Consider the following 17,092-nt stretch of genomic DNA (forward strand, 5'->3'; position numbering starts at 1 on the left):
GAAAAAGGTATTCCATGCAAATGGAAATCAGAAGAAAGCTGGAGTAGCAAGTCTCAACATAATAAAAGCCATATATGACAAACCCACAGCCAACATCATCCTCAATAGTGAAAAACTGAAACCATTCCCACTAAGATCAGGAACAAGACAAGGTTGCCCACTTTCACCACTCTTATTCAACATAGTTTTGGAAGTTTTAGCCACAGCAATTAGAGAAGAAAAAGAAATAAAAGGAATCCAAATAGGAAAAGAAGAAGTAAGGCTGTCACTGTTTGCAGATGACATGATACTTACTATACATAGAGAATCCTAAAGATGCTACCAGAAAACTATTAGAGCTAATCAATGAATTTGGTAAAGTAGCAGGATACAAAATTAATGCACAGAAATCTCTGGCATTCATATACACTAGTGGTGAAAAATCTGAAAATGAAATTAAGAAAACACTCCCATTTTCCACTGCAACAAAAAGAATAAAATATCTAGGAATAAACCTACCTAAGAAGACAAAAGACCTGTACGGAGAAAACTATAAGACAGTAATGAAAGAAATTAAAGATGATACAAACAGATGGAGAGACATACCATCTTCTTGGATCGGAAGAATCAACATTGTGAAAATGACTCTACTACCCAAAGCAATCTACAGATTCAATGCAATCCCTATCAAACTACCAATGGCATTTTTCACAGAAGTAGAACAAAAAATTTCACAATTTGTATGGAAACACAAAAGACCACGAATAGCCAAAGCAATCTTGAGAATGAGAAATGGAGCTGGAGGAATCAGGCTCCCTGACTTCAGACTATACTACAAAGCTACAGTAAACAAGACAGTATGGTACTCGCACAAAAACAGAAATATAGATCAATGGAACAGAATAGAAAGCCCAGAGATAAACCCATGCACATATGGTCACCTTATCTTTGATAAAGGAGGCAAGAATATACAGTGGAGAAAAGACAGCCTCTTCAATAAGTGGTGCTGGGAAAACTGGACAGGTACATGTAAAAGTATGAAATTAGAACACTCCCTAACACAATACACAAAAATAAGCTCAAAGTGGATTAAAGACCTAAATGTAAGGCCAGACACTATCAAGCTCTTAGAGGAAAACATAGGCAGAACACTCTATGACATAAATCACAGCAAGATTCTCTTTGACCCACCTCCTAGAGAAATGGAAATAAAAACAAAAGTAAACAAATGGGACCTAATGAAACTTAAAAGCTTTTGCACAGCAAAGGAAACTATAAACAAGACCAGAAGACAACCCTCAGAGTGGGAGAAAATATTTGCAAATGAAGCCATGGACAAAGGATTAATCTCCAAAATTTACAAGCAGCTCATGCAGCTCAATAACAAAAAAACAAAGAACCCAATCCAAAAATGGGCAGAAGACCTAAATAGACACTTCTCCAAAGAAGATATACAGATTGCCAGCAAACACATGAAAGAATGCTCAACATCATTAGAGAAATGCAAATCAAAACTACAATGAGATATCATCTCACACCAGTCAGAATGGCCATCAACAAAAAATCTAGAAAAAATAAATGCTGGAGAGGGTGTGGAGAAAAGGGAACACTCTTGCACTGTTGGTGGGAATTTAAATTGATACAGCCACTATGGAGAACAGTATGGAGGTTCCTTAAAAAACTACAAATAGAACTACCATATGACCCAGCAATCCCACTACTGGGCATATACCCTGAGAAAACCATAATTCAAAAAGAGTCATGTACCAAAATGTTCATTGCAGCTCTATTTACAATAGCCAGGACATGGAATCAACGTATGTGTCCATCAACAGATGAATGGTAAAGAAGATGTGGCACATATATACAATGGAATATTACTCAGCCATAAAAAGAAATGAAATTGAGTGATTTGTAGTGAGGTGGATGGACCTAGAGTCTGTCATACAGTGTGAAGTTAGTCAGAAAGTGAAAAACAAATATTGTATGCTAACACATTATATGGAATCTAAGAAAAAAAAAAGAAAGGTCATGAAGAACCTAGGGGTAAGATGGGAATAAAGACACAGACCTACTAGAGCATGGACTTGAGGATATGGGGAGGGGGAAGGGTAAGCTGTGACAAAGTGAAAGAGTGGCATGGACATATATACAGTACCAAACATAAAATAGATAGCTAGTGGGAAGTAGCCACATATCACAGGGAGATCGGCTAGGTGGTTTGTGACCACCTGGAGGGGTGGGATAGCGAGGGTGGGAGGGAGGGAGATGCAAGAGGGAAGAGATATGGGAACATATGTATATGTATAACCGATTCACTTTGTTATAAAGCAGAAACTAACACACTATTGTAAAGCAATTATACTCCAATAAAGATGTTAAAAGAAGAAAAAAGTTACTCTGATAAACACATCCTGCACGAAGATTCCTGGGACACAAATATTAAGCCATTACATGCTTCTCTGCCTGGATTTTCTGTTGTCGTGGCAATATCAAAAAATGATGGTCTTATTCTGCATGGTACGTCTCAGAGACAGTGTCTGTGTATAAAACGGATTGTTTTGATTCACCTTCAATTTCATTCTGAGATGAATTCAAGGTGTTTAAGTATGTTGTATTTTGAAGAAGGATGAGAAGAAAGAGCAGACCAAACAGGCCATGGGGAAGAGGAGCCGCAGAGCACGTGGGCCAGCCGGTTGTCCTGTGCCTGGTCCAGTTCCCCCAGTGCTGGTCAGAGGAGAACCCATTCCCCTCTGCCCCTCACAAGCCTTGCTGAGGTCACATCTCTTGCTTTCTGGAATGTGGGAAAGTAGGAACTGCCTCATCCTTCAGGACCTGATGGGTTGCTCTAACACCCGAGGTGATGTGAACCTGCAGTACTCCCAACAGAGGTAATGTGCTAGGCGGGGTCATCCATACGCCTTCTTGGCTTATCAATCAGCACCTATTGCCAATTGATGAGGACCTTTGAAACATTGTGACTCACAGTGTTATATGATGCTATTAAGCCGTTCCAAATATTAAATATTTGGCGTCTTCACATGAAGACTTCACATGAAGGGAAAAAGTCTTTTTGAACTAAAAGTGAATTATGTTAAAGATCATATAACAAGAAACATACACTCCTAATTCTAACTCCTCCCAACTACCACGTCCATGAATGCATATATGTAATCACACACACACACACACACACACACACACATACACAGACACACTCACAAACTGATTCTTTAAACATGAACGCAACAATCCTTCTTTTGGAAGTATAATTAAAATAAATAAAACAGGAATTACCATGTTCAAAGTTATGCCCCAGAGAAATACAGAGAGCTGTTAAAAAAATAGTGAGGGAATATACAGAATTTCCCAAGCCTTGACAAAACCAACTCAAACATCTATGATTTAGTGTAGCAGAGGGAACTATATTCAATATCCTGTGATGAACTATAATGGAAAAGAATATAAAAAAGATGTATACATATGTATAGCTGAATCACTCTGCTGTATAGCAGTAATTAACACATTATAAATCAACTATATTTCAATTAAAAAATAAATTTTAAAAAGCCAAAACAAAAACAAACAAACAAACAAAAACATCTATGATTTAGGCCAGGGGATGTGTATTAACTCTGTTTTCTTATTTTCTGTATTCTTGAGGCTCTGGCATCCAGGGCCTCCATGAATGGGGAGAGGATTTCCCTACAGAATTAGCCAATTCTTAGAGATACCAAAGGACTCACGCAGGAGCACATCTTTCCTATGCAAACCAACCAACTCAGAGCCCATACTCTGCATCACTTCCTCTATCTGGTTCTTACACCAGCAAGCCGTGTTCCTGCCCTAATTACCCCAAGCCCAGGTGCCAGACAATGAGAGATGGCCCCTATGCCCCAGAGAGTCACAGAAATTACTCAAACTGCCCAGTCCTAAGTCTGTTTACCCCGCCTTATCTTTCCCACAGAAACACAATACAGGCTCCTGCCCTTGTTTTCCTCTGTCCCCTCGGCCTCCTGATCAATGCTGGTGCTTCCCTGTGTGTCCCTTCAGGGTGTGCCATGCCTCCTGTTTCTAGGGAACTGTGAGTATAAGAACCTCTTCCCCTAAGATAGCCATGTCCATGTCTGCGTGTCTCATTATACCTGATTAAAACAAATCCTGGGTATATTTTAAAGCAGGTAGACAAAACTTTTCTAAAAGGGACAGATATAAATATTTTAGGCTTTGTGGGCCATACAATTCTCAGTCACAGCTACTCAACTCTGTCTTTGTAGCATTAAAGCAGCCATAGACAGTGAATAAATAATAAATAAATAAAGCAGCTATAGACAGCCATAGACAGCAAATAAATAAATAAAGTTTTATGGGTTCCAATTAAACTTTATTAAAAAAACAGGCAGTGGCCAGATTTGGTTCATGAATCATTGTTACTGATTTAGAATTTAGAATATGGAGGGCTTTATTTTCCATTTTAGGGCACTGTGATTTCAGGAAGAATTCAATTAAAGAATATATAGATCTAATGAAGAAATTACAATTTCTATTTTATTAAAAATACATATGTTGTTCACAAGGCTCAGTTAATGAAATTATCTTATGATAGAGTTCTCTTTTTTTTTCTCCTTAAATAATATCTGATAAAAATCAGATAGCAGCAGGTATCAGTATAAGGCCCTGATTCTGGAATCTGTGTGAAAACAGAGAGAAGGATCCTTCTAGCCCCTTCCCTGGGAGGGTGAGATAATGGTTTGGATTGTTTGCCACTCGAAAAGGGCAGGAACTGCCAAGTTGTCAGCTGTCTGGATTTCCACTGCATGAGAGATGTCAGGAGGCGGTCCTGTGTGGTTCTGAAGGAACACACAGTCACAGAAGGCCTGGGGGAAAGACTGAACCAAATGATTAGAAGAGGTGGTTCCATCAGAGTCAGATCTAAGGGCAGAATGAAGGATAACTTAAGAACAATACAACAAGATCGACAAGTCAGTGACCACACCTCAGCACCTTCTTCCTATCCCACCCAGGAAGCCCACAGGAGCAGAACAGTGGGAGTGAGCTGGCTTCCATGGGTGGGGGCTGAGGGCAGGTGTTCTGGCTGTGCCTTTCCTCTCCCCAGCTAGCCCTTGGTGGCTCACTGCCTGAACCATCACCACCACAGCGTGGGCCAGCCCCACCTTGGCTAAAGCCAGCTGGAGGAGCGTCAGGGCAATGCTCATGCTCAGCTGGGACGGGGCACCAACCACAATGGGAACAGGTGGGCCGGCCAGGCCTGGAGCCTTCCCTCTTCTCTCCTACACCCCCTGTGAGCTGACAGTTAGAATAGAAGGTGGTAGCCCCTGCAAATTAGCAATTTCTAGAACAGATGAGCTGAGAGGTTCCCTAAGGAATAAAGCCAACTGTGGGGAAGAGAGCCAGTGGAGAACATTTTGAGCCCATATTAAAGCATTTAGAACTTGCCAACTTGAGTGTGCTTCCCCCCATGCTCTCATTCACAGGAAGGCAAACCAGAAACCATGCCTTTGTCCCTTTCCCCTGATACCACGAGCTAAGATGGCTGGTAACTGCAAGGTGCTGTGTGTTCACAGGGAAAACTTAGGAAACATCTGAACAGTGCAAACACAGTTACAGAAAGTCCACAAAGTACCCGGGGCTGGAATGCACAAGGAGGACATGATTTTAAAGTAAGCCTAGTAGATGGGACTTCCCTGGCGGTCCAATGGTTAAGACTTTACCTTCCAATGCAGGGGGTGTGGGTTCAAGCCCTGGTCAGGGAGCTAAGATCCCACATGCCTCATGGCCAAAAAACCAAAACATAAGACAGAAGCAATATTGTAACAAATTCAATAAAGACTTTAAAAAAAATAAAATAAGCCTAGTAAATATGTTCAAAGAGAGAGAATATGAGAATGTGAAGTAGTAATAATAATGAGAAAGGCTAATTTGGAATGAAATAATGTAAATGCTGATTAACAGAATGGGTTCATGTGAAGAATAAATTAGGATGTTAGAAGAGCAAGTCAAGGAAATCTCTTAGAAGATGTGAAATTAAGATGCAAGAAGATAATGGAGGAATGGAATGGTTTTAAAGGAAAATAATTTGGACCCAGAATTCTTATTCCACTAAACAAAAATTTAAGTATGTAATGTAAACTCCTTTAGGTACTGACAGCGTTAGGAGATTGATCATGCGAAAATTCTTTTAGAAAATAGTCTTTGAAAAATTATTCTTCCAGCAAAAGATAAATGTGAGTAAATAAAGAAGTTGATTGTCATCTAAACAAGCAACAAAAAGAAACTAAATATGTTTGAGGGCACATGGAGGCCGGAGGGAGAAGATAAAAACAAAGACACATGTCTTTTTCAGGGTAAAATATAGTTGTTGATAAGTTTTAAAAATTAATAAGGAGAGAACCTAGATATAGGTTTTGATAGAACAGGGGTAAGTATAACATAAGGAGAATGCATAACTTTCAAACCAGTTGAAAAATTTAATTAGCCAGAAAAGATAGAAAAGGAGAAAGATACATACAAAAAGCATGGTGAATAAAACACACAACATAAAGCAGCACAGATACAACAATAATAAAAATAAAGTAAGTGGATTAAGTCCACTGCTTAAAAGACAGAGACTCTTGGATTGGATAATAAAATAATACCTGATGATAAATTACTTCCAGGAATCACATTTGATATAAAAGGCTGAGGAAAGGTTGAAATAACGGCTGAAAAAATGTTATTCCAAATATGAACCAACAGAAAGGCAGAGTAGAGGTTTAACATAAACTAAAACAGATTTAAAGATAAAAACAGGGACTTCCCTGGTGGTCCAGTGGTATAGAATCCGCCTTCCAATGCAGGGGACACGGGTCCAATCCTTGGTTGGGGAACAAAGATCCCACATGCCGCGGGGCAACTAAGCCCACACACCACAACTACTGAGCTCATGCACCTCAGTTAGAGCCCACATGCCTCAAACTACAAAGCCCACGTGCTCTGGAGCCTGCATGCCACAACTAAAGAAGAGAAAACCCCCACACCACAACTAGAGAGAAGCCTGCTTGCCACAATGAAGAGCCTGCATGCTGCAACTAAGACTCAATGCAGCCAAAAATAAAAATAAATAAATAAATAAATAAAGATAAAAACAATTATGTGGGACAAAGAGACACTCTATATATTGCTAACAAAGCATATTAGAGCCAGATGACCTAACAGTTATGGATACATATGCACCTACCAATACAGCCCCAAAGCATAGTGGAAAGGATGAAGCTAAGAGAAGAAACAGGCAATGAGTATTAAACTTTCTAACTCAAGTGTGGCCTTTCTAGACAACAGAGTAAGCATAGAAGAATAATCCAAGATAGAGATTCCAATGTAGCTTGAATAATAAGGCTGAGTTAACAGAAACAGACAACATTGACTCACAACAGTTTGGGAGGGTTGACCTAATGCAATAGGAGAAGTGGAATTCATTGTGTAAATATTAAGAGGACTATTAAATTATTTCAGATCCTATGATTATATATTTAGAAAGCCCAAGATATTCTCTGAGAACAAACAATTAGTATTAATAAGAGAACTTATGTAATGACTGGATAAAAGATAAATATACAAAAAGTAAGTTGCTTTTCTCTGTGTCTAAACTCTTAACAGAATGTGAATAAATGTAGTGGTATATGCAATGTCCTTGAATGGAAAAACAATATTAAAATATGCTAATTATTCCTAAAATAAAATAAAAATCCAATCCAATTCCAATCAGAATTCCAATTTTAAGGTTACTATGGCAGAATAAATATCCAAAAATAGCGAAAAAGTTTTGGAAAAGAACAGCAATAAAGGAACTTGCCTTTGCAGACAGTAATACTATATGAAACTACAAGAGTCAAGTGTAACAGGCTGGGTGGGCACACAAACAGACAGAGTCCAGAAACAGAGCCAAATGCATTTTGGGGAAGTTAATGTACAACAAAGTTGGCATTTTAGTTCAGTGGGAAAGGAATGCTTTACTCAATAAATGTGCTAGAATACCTCATTCTCAATCCAGAGAAGCAAAACTAGATCCTTAGCTATTATTCGTAAAAATTTCAAATTGATTATAAGGCCTAAGAACAAAATTTAAAAACAAATATAGGAACATATGCTAGTAACTTTGCACTCCAGGAGAACTTCTAAAGTGAAAAAGGACACCCATTAGCCATGAATGTATAGTAACGTAAACATTCTGTAAGGCAGAATACTCTGTGAAGAGTCATAAGGCAAATAATACAGTGGGATGTATATATAGACATGTGTATGCATATATATATATATATATATATACAAAATGTTTGTAGTCTTCATTATAAAGAATGCTACAAATTGATAAGAAAAATGCAAACAAATCAATAGAAAAATGGGCAAAGTATGTGAACAAGCATGTCACAGAAGGGGAAATCCAACTGGCTAACAAGCAAATGACAAGATGAAAGTTAAAATACACAATTTTTTGCCCTTCGGAGTAGAAAAACAATGTAAAGCCATCATGAGAACACCCAGTCCTGGCAAGAATGAAGGGAAACACCCATTTTCACACATGGCGAACAGAAATGTGTTTAGGAACAAAATCTTGAAGTTATTAAATAAAAAAACACATGTGTTGGCACAGCAAATCCACCTTGGAAATGCCAACCTATAGAAATAACAGCATTAGTACATATAAATTACAGGTATAAAGTTTATTTTAGCAGTGCCTATCGTGTCAAAAACCACCACCAACAACAAAATCCAAGAAAAAACAGAATCACAATGAACAGGCATGGTTTAAAAATGATCGTATGCTGTGGAATAAAATAGAGAGAATATTTGTGATTTATTGTTCAATGAAACAAGCACTCTGCCAAGTGCATTATGTGCATTCGACTCTGATGTGTTTGCACTTTGAACAAGAAAAAGTAAGAAGGAGCAGAGAAGACAGAACAAGCTGGGGCCACTGGTCAGTCTCCCTGAGGTTTGGGAGGTGTGGAGAAGAAAACTCTTATGTTGCTTTCATAGATCTTTGCATTGTTTCCTTTGTTACCATGAGCTTTTCTCATTTCTGTAATTAAGACATGGAAAACGAAGCACATGGGATGATGAACATCAATCTTGAACAGGTTTGGAGGCTTCTATGCTACTCGGGAAATAATTGCAGGGAGCAGAGATGTTGGGTCTGGAAAAACCAGGACTCCAGGAGGAATGTGGGGTCCCAGAGAAGTGGACACACTCTCCTGTTTTTCTCAGGCGGGAATGGAAGCTGTAAAGGAGTATGAGGTGTGGTGCCCAGAGAGCCCCATCTGCCTGCAGCTGGGAGGCGATGACCTTGTCCTTCTGTGTACCCCCAGCCCCCTCGCAAGCCAGGGCATGCTGGCCGGGGAGCTGGTGCGGGGCGGGTCCCTCAGCCGGTACCTTGGGCGATGTCGTCCTGCCTGGGCGGGCAGGGCCGCTCGGCTGTGTGCGCAGGTGGGGGGTGCTCTCGCTCAGGCTGCTTGGGGCACCTGCCCTCGTTGAACACAGGCGGCAGGTTGGCTGTGTGCACCTGTCGGAGCTGCTCATAGTCACTCAGAGCGGCCGTCAGGTCCCAGTTTTTGCCTGGAGACAAGAAATGACAAGACATTACAATACTGATGCATGGTCACATTTTAGGAAAGAATCACGGAAAGAAGGGTCTCTGTTAGCACGTGTTCACTCATGAACTCCCCACCAGTAGTTCTCATTTTTCTTTTTGTTCTTTTCTGTTTTTGGTTTTTCACTCAATGCTTTTTAGTATACTCACAGAGTTGTGCAACCATCCACACTATACGATCCCAGAACACTTTTCATTACCCTGAAAAGAAACTTTTTTTAAAAATTGAAATATAGTTGATTACAATGCTTCAGGTGTATAGCAAAGGGATTCAGTTATACATACACATACATAGATCTATTATTTTTCAGATTTTTTTCCATTATAGGTTATAACAAGATATTGAATATAGTCCCCTGTGCTATATAGTAGGCCCTTGTAGTTTTAGTTCTAGTTTTCGAAGGAGTAAAATGGCCTGATGCATACTCTCTAAGAGTGGAATTTCACACCCATGCCTGAGATCCATCCCTCTGAAGTACGTGATGTACCTACGGTAGTACATCACATAGTACCTAAGGATGCTGGCCTTAGATTCACACACCCTGCAGAACATTCCACGCCTCTGAAAACCAAGTCATAGAGCTTAATTTCCAAGGGGAGCAAAACATTGAGTGCAAAAAAAAAAAAAAAAAAAAAAAAAAAGGAAAAGAAGTTCCCAGTGGGGAAAAAAAAAGGAATGAAAAGAATTCTCATGTTTTCTTTGGGCTTTTGCTCAGTATTTCACCTTTTTCTTGAAGCTTAGCTTGGAGAGGGCAGAGGCTCCAGGGGGCTCGCTGTGTGGGAGCCTCGGTGGGAGGCGACATCAGAGCTCAGGTGCTAAACTGGGTGAGACTCCAGGCAGGACAGCTGTGCCCGTCCCAGGCAGTGCTCAGCAGGGATGGGTGCTGGGGGTTCACAGCATGAGGGGTAGCTCATGGGGGCTGGACTCAGTGTGGAGGCTCTAATCCCTGACTCTAAGACTTGGTGGACTTCTAACAGAAGGAAGGAGGTGGCACACACCACATCCGATTCCATTAGGAAACCATGTGCTTCTTAAAGATTTTATTTTTGATATGGACCACTTTTTAAAGTCTTTATTGAATTTGTTCCAGTTTTGCTTCTGTTTTATGTTTTGTTTTTTTTGGCCAGGAGGCACGTGGGATCTTAGCTCCCTGACCAAGGATTGAACCCACAGCCCCTGCATTGGAAGGTGAAGTCTTAACCATTGGACCCCCAGGGAAGTCCCAACCATGTGCTTTTTAAAGACAAAGAATTAAAAGCTTAGCTCTAATTTTAAAGAGCAAATAAAATCTTATCCTCTCCCGATTAACTTCAAATTGCATAATTCACTATATCGACTAACTATATGATGAATTATGTGGTGTAGACAACAGAATGAGGGTCTGAATGTCTAAAATAATATCTGAACATCTTCCTCTGGTCTTTCTACTTTTTTCTGCTGCAGACTTGATACTATCAATCAGAATGTTTAAATTCTATCACATGGACATGTACAATTTAATCATACTTTTTTCCTCCACAGTCAGCTAACAAAGACACTACTGAAGCATCTTTGCACATCTCAGTGGGGAAGAAAAGCAAATGAAACCATCCGGGTTATTCAACAAAACCCTAGCAGGGTCTGGGGGCACTTTTGTAAGTGGTGACAGGTGGGGACATGGGTGGAATGCAGCCCCACTACTGTTAGTAGTTGTATCGTGCAACGTGGCGGTGATGAGAGAGTCGTTTTAGGGGAACCAGTTGAAGCAGAAATTCAAGCATGCACTTTCTCTTACACGCAACTAACAATCACACACTGCCTGTGTGATTGCAAACGCACTTTCGAGTCTAAGTGCTTGTGTCTATCAAATGGGCATCCTCGTTCCAGGGCGCAGACCAAGAAGGGCAAGACAAGGCCCTGCCTTAGGGACATTATTCCTTAGCAGGGGCGATGACCTGGGTGGGCACCTTGCCCTAAAGTAGGGCCAAGGGTGGCAAATGCCCCAGGGAGGGCCAAACCTGTGTCCGGGAGGAAGGTCAAGGAGAGGGGAGGTGGAGGAGAGGTACCCGGATTGCAATCCTATCACGAAATGCAAACACGTTAAATATGGGAGTGTGTATTAGCAATGACACCAGCCCCACGAATCCTGGCTGTGAAGGGAAAGAGCCTACATGGAGCACCCAGATGTAGCTGGGGGAGTCATCGTCCCCGAGCCCCACAAGGAGCAGGCACTGTCCTGGCTCCTCACAAACAGAAAGTGAGGCTTAGAGGATTGCTACACCATAGTGTTTGCATATGAACCCTCCATTCTGGATCTGTCCACCAAGCTGCATCTCCCCTGCAGGGCTGCCATGGACATAAGACCCAGTTCTGGAAGAGCTGTGGCCCACCAGCTCCTGCTCTCAACAGCCAGCCCACTGTGCTTCTCCCACCAACTGGAAAGAGCCTGTTCTGCTATTCCTGTCTGTTCCCGACAGGAGACCCTTTCAGAGCCCCCTGATCCACGTTCCATGACAGGTGATCAGGCCCGAGTATGAAGGCAGGACCACAGCGCTCACGTGTGGCTTCTGTGGACCAGAACTCCAGGGTGGGGGTGTGTTCCCACCACGTGCCTCTGTTAGAGCATCAGCTGGGGCAACGCTGAGAAGCACATGTCCAGCCAGCAGCAAAGGCCGGTCCGCTCTGCTCTCCCACCCGGGGACCTCTCACTCGCTGACTTTTCCCACTTGCTCTTGCCTACATTGTCTTCTTCCATCACTGCCCTGGGCTCCTGCTCACTTTGCTGCACACCTGCCCGTATCCTTAACTGGCAAGCATCCTGGTTCTAACCTGGGCCGCACCTCTTAGCAAACGGGGATCCAGTGTCAGGTGAGAGCGAAGATGGAGGAGGGGGCGGCACTGTCCACAAAGCCCAGCTCCCCAACGATCCCCAAATGCTTGATTTCAGATTTTAGAGAACTCCTCAAGGATCCAGGACTCCAGGGTCTGTGCACTTGGAAAGGGTCCAAGAGGCCACTGAGAGGGAAGCAAGCAAGACGGAAGGAAGACAGACACACTCATCAGATGTTTAGGGGGTCAGAGCCCCTTGAGATCTTCTTCCTGCTCTGCACAGTCCCAAAGACTGCAGCTCAGGACAACCAGGAGTGCCAGTGGTGACTGACAGATGCATGGACAGGGGATGCCCCAGGGATGAGCTTGACACTGGCGGGTTGTACAAGTTGTATCTAAAAGCAGGAAATCTAGAGGAGGGGGACAGGAGTGGGCCCCTGGTGGCCTGGGAGCTCAAGAGAGCATACACTTCAAGATCCCCTTTCATCTTCTCCACTGTAAGTCTTGGAGAGTCCCAACAGGTGTCACATGGAGGGAGGATGAGGTGGAAGGGCACAGAGGCCCACCATGGTGACACCACCACAGTGATGCAACGGGCTGAGGCCAGATGGAATCCATAGCCGGGTGATTGGGGAGGCCACAGGCTGTGAGCCCTGAAGCCAGCACACTCATTAGAGGGGGGGATCGGTCCAGCAGAGCAGTAAAGAGCTCAGGCTTTGGGCCTGGCCCTACCTCCCGGCTACTTCTGTGACAGTGAATACAGAATACCACCACGTGAAACCTTGGGTTACATTTCTGAACAATTGGGATAATAAAATCCACCTAATGAAAATTCCTAGGAGGAGTAAGTGAGACGAGCAGACTACATTTGTAAAGTTCTTAGCACACGGAAAGCTCTTAGTGTTACGACCATTCATGATAAGTTTTCACTTATGCCTAACTTCCGTCATTTATGCTTGAGATCCAGCTGGTAAGTGACAGAACTGAGATTCAAATCCAGGTCTGTCTTGATCAAAACCTAAGTTTTTGGGGCTACAGTTCCTTTGAACCTGACCTTGTTTAGGGCGTCATGGCTCCTGGCTGCTGACCACCCTTGAAACCTCCCTCTCCTGTGGCCGGCCATCATGACTCTATAACAGGACTTGCCCTACTTCCCAGATCCCTCCATCCCCACCTTGACACAGTTTTCACCTGCTGGGTCCTTGCTCTATTCCCCACAGATTCACCTGTACTATGTGAAATTCTCATTCAGGTGTCACTTGTGCCATCTCCCAAACTCCAGCAAGCCACCAGGCTGCTGGGAGGAAACCAGAGGCCTCTCTCCAACATGACATCTTAACAGACCCCTTTCCTATGACTCTAAACACTCCATGTCCCCTTTTCTGGCTGCTTTGCTTTTCCCTGTCCTTAAAGCACATGGATTTCCTCCACTTTTCTTCTTGTTTTTCTTTTCTTATCTTAATTTATAATATATTCTCTTTTGAAGATTAAGTCCATCTCTATGGGGATAATCATAAATCTAGTTACAGTTTGTATCCTAAGCTTCAAGGTCAAATGCTCAAAGATGGCAGATGCTAGTCAACTATCCAATCTCTATTCCTGTCTGATTCTATACGCACAGAATCCTAATTTATTTGCAAGAGCAATTTGCACAGTTAGAAATACTCATTTTTCTCCTGCAGCCGACCTGAGGGTTTCCAGTGATGTTCCAACAGTATTTCCCCAAGGACAGTATTTCTGGTAGGACAGTATCACTGTCTGGAAGACCTCAAGGAGATGGAGACAGTTGCCTGATAAATGTTTCCTTCCGGATGCTGCCTCAGTTTGTTATTGTCACATACAGCAGGTGACTGGGGTACCAGCAGGTACAGGTTTTACCCTCTAGCACAGTTTACTGGTGATGTGCTTGTGCTTTAAACTTTTAGTTCATTTTATTTTTTATTGTCTTAAGAGGAACATCAAGCAGGGTCTGATCTCAGGTTAAACAACTTATTTTGTTTTGTCTCTAAAGCTTCACATCCATTAAGGAAAATGATAAAGCAGAGATATATGAGCCCACAGGAAGATGTGAAACAGGAACTGACTAAACTCAGGGAAAAAAGAAAAGAAAAGAGTTAATTTCAGAGATGAAGTCCAGTTATAAGGGACCAGACAGAAAACAAGTACAGATAGCATAGTAAGGACCAAAAAAATGAAAATTAGTAAAGTGAGCAAAATGAAATAGAAATAAAGAAACAAAGGGTTACAGGGAAATGGCACATAGAGATTATAGGTGAAGGAAATGCCACGTACACATCACTGGAGTCCAAAGTAAGAAATCTAAAACAATGGAAAAGAAAAAATAATTTAAAAACTATGATTAAAAGAGAAAACCTTTTTTTTTTACCATATGGAGGTACTTTATTATTTCCTTATAATCAGGCAAGCTCAAAAAAATGATATGCTAACTAAATTTGTAAAATGCTGTGGTAATAAAGTTTCACGAAATTTCAAGACAAGGAAGAGCGTTTGTCACATGAAACCACATCACATTGGACAGGCACTGTGGTTCACATTCTGTGTGCTTGTGATTCCCTCTTCTGCTGATTCTCAAAAAGAGAAATTAAAAAAATACATGGTACCATGCATATATATTCTGCTTTATCTCATCATTTCAGAAAAAATTATTTGCACACAAATGTAAATACTAAAACAATTTAAAACATACAGTCTCCTCAATATCCTTTCATTAATTAAGAAGAAACAAAAATGGATAGCCATCATAGAGTGATCTTGGGTATCCAATCAGGGAAAAGTGGAGGAAAATCAGGAGCAGAGGAGATGGTAGTTTTTGGAGAGAAATCTAAGACCAGCAATCACAGATTTAGCCTTTCAAAAGGAGAACTTCTGACATAAATACTTGATCCTATACACTGAAAGGGCACACTGTATATAAGGAAACTGTCCTAGTATAATCAATACAATGACATAGCCTTATAATATTATGATGTTTTGAAGATAAAGAGAATTATTTGAATATTCCAGCAAAAAGGAAAAACAATCAGGCTGGTAACATACTTCTTGGCAGCCAAATACAATGCCTGAAGATAATGGGCCACATTTACAAGATACTGAAGGAAGTAAAGAAGTGCGAGTTAAGAAATGTTTATACCCATATAGGCCATTCCTTCATGGATAAAGGCTACAGACAAATCATTTAAAACAGGTCTGAGTTCAGAAAATATTAGTCAAATGGATCTTTCTTGAGAAAACTACTAAAAGAAATTGAGGCAGCAGTAAATGTATTTAACTGTACAGCTAAGTAAAAGCAAAGGTACAGATACAAATGACAGAGGAGAACATTCTGCCAAAACAAAAATGGTAGAAAGGGGCTTCCCTGGTGGCTCAGTGGTTGAGAGTCCACCTGCCGATGCAGGGGACATGGGTTCATGCCCTGGTCCGGGAAGATCCCACATGCCACAGAGTGGCTAGGCCTGTGAGCCATGGCTGCTGAGCCTGCGCATCCGGAGACTGTGCTCTGCAATGGGAGAGGCCACAACAGTGAGAGGCCCGCGTACCACAAAAAAGAAAAAAAAAAAAAGGTAGAAAGTAGAAAGTAAAGTCCACTTACAGTTACTTTGGCTGTACTACATGGGAGTACAAAATAGTACTTAAAGTGAGCAGATCAAATATAAATATGTGAACATACATAATAGTACAAAGGAAAACACTAGAAACATGTGAACAATGTACTACTAACTAAACTGGATGGTAGAAGAGAGAGAGGGAGGAGGAAGAAGATATAAACTAGTTTCATTGAGGCAGATCATTGGAACCAACTATAAGAAAAAGGGAAAGAGGATAGTACATCAAGGTAGCAGTTTTAAAAGTAACCACTAGATAAAAATATAACTTTTAAAAATAAAAAGCTAATGGATTCCATTGATCTATATGTCTGTTTTTGTGCCACTACCATACCATTTTGATGACTGGCTTTGTAGTATGGCCTGAAGTCAGGGAGCATGCCACCTCCATCTCTGTTCTTCTTTCTTAAGATTGTTTTGGCTATTTGGGGTCCTTTGTGTTTCCATACAAAGTTAAAAATTTTTTGTTCTTGTTCTGTGAAAAATGCCATTGGTAAGTTGAGAGGGATTGCATTGAATCTGTAGATTGCCTTGGGGAGTATGGTCATTTTAACAATATTGATTTTTCCAATCCAAGAACATGGTATATATTTCCATCTGTTTGTGTCATCTTCAATTTCTTTCATCAGTGTCTTATAGTTTTCATAGTACAGGTCTTTTGCCTCCTTAAGTAAGTTCATTCCTAGGTATTTTTTTTATGTAATGGTAAATGGTATTGTTTCCTTAATTTTTATTTTTGACCTTTTGTTGTTAGTGTATAGAAATGCAAAAAATTTATGTGTATTAATTTTGTATCTAGCAACTTAACCGAATTCATTGATGAGCTCTAGTAGCTTTCTGGTAGCATCTTTTTCTATGTATAGCATCATGTCATCTGCAAACAGTAACAGTTTTACTTCTTCTTTTCCAATTTGGATTCCTTTTATTTCTTTTTCTTCTCTGATTGCTATGGCTAGGATGTCCAAAGCCCAGAAATAAACACACGCACTTATGGTCAATTAATCTATGGCAAAGGAGGCAAGAAACAAGGGAGAA

The 17,092-nt window shown here is 41.1% G+C and overlaps 1 protein-coding gene across 1 annotated transcript in view; it reads right to left on the reverse strand.

Moving 5' to 3' along the window:
- OTUD7A (OTU deubiquitinase 7A) overlaps positions 1–17,092 on the reverse strand; it is a gene marked incomplete at its 3' end in the record, with an annotated part of 366,278 nt that overhangs the window by 91,428 nt on the left and 257,758 nt on the right. The window contains exon 5 of the mRNA XM_081228494.1: positions 9,409–9,591. Coding sequence (XP_081084620.1) covers positions 9,409–9,591 — 183 coding nt within the window. The remainder of the gene's footprint in view (positions 1–9,408; positions 9,592–17,092) is intronic.

This window comes from Mesoplodon bidens (genome assembly GCF_964165515.1).
Source record: "Mesoplodon bidens genome assembly, chromosome: 3".
Classification (NCBI taxonomy): domain Eukaryota; kingdom Metazoa; phylum Chordata; class Mammalia; order Artiodactyla; family Ziphiidae; genus Mesoplodon; species Mesoplodon bidens.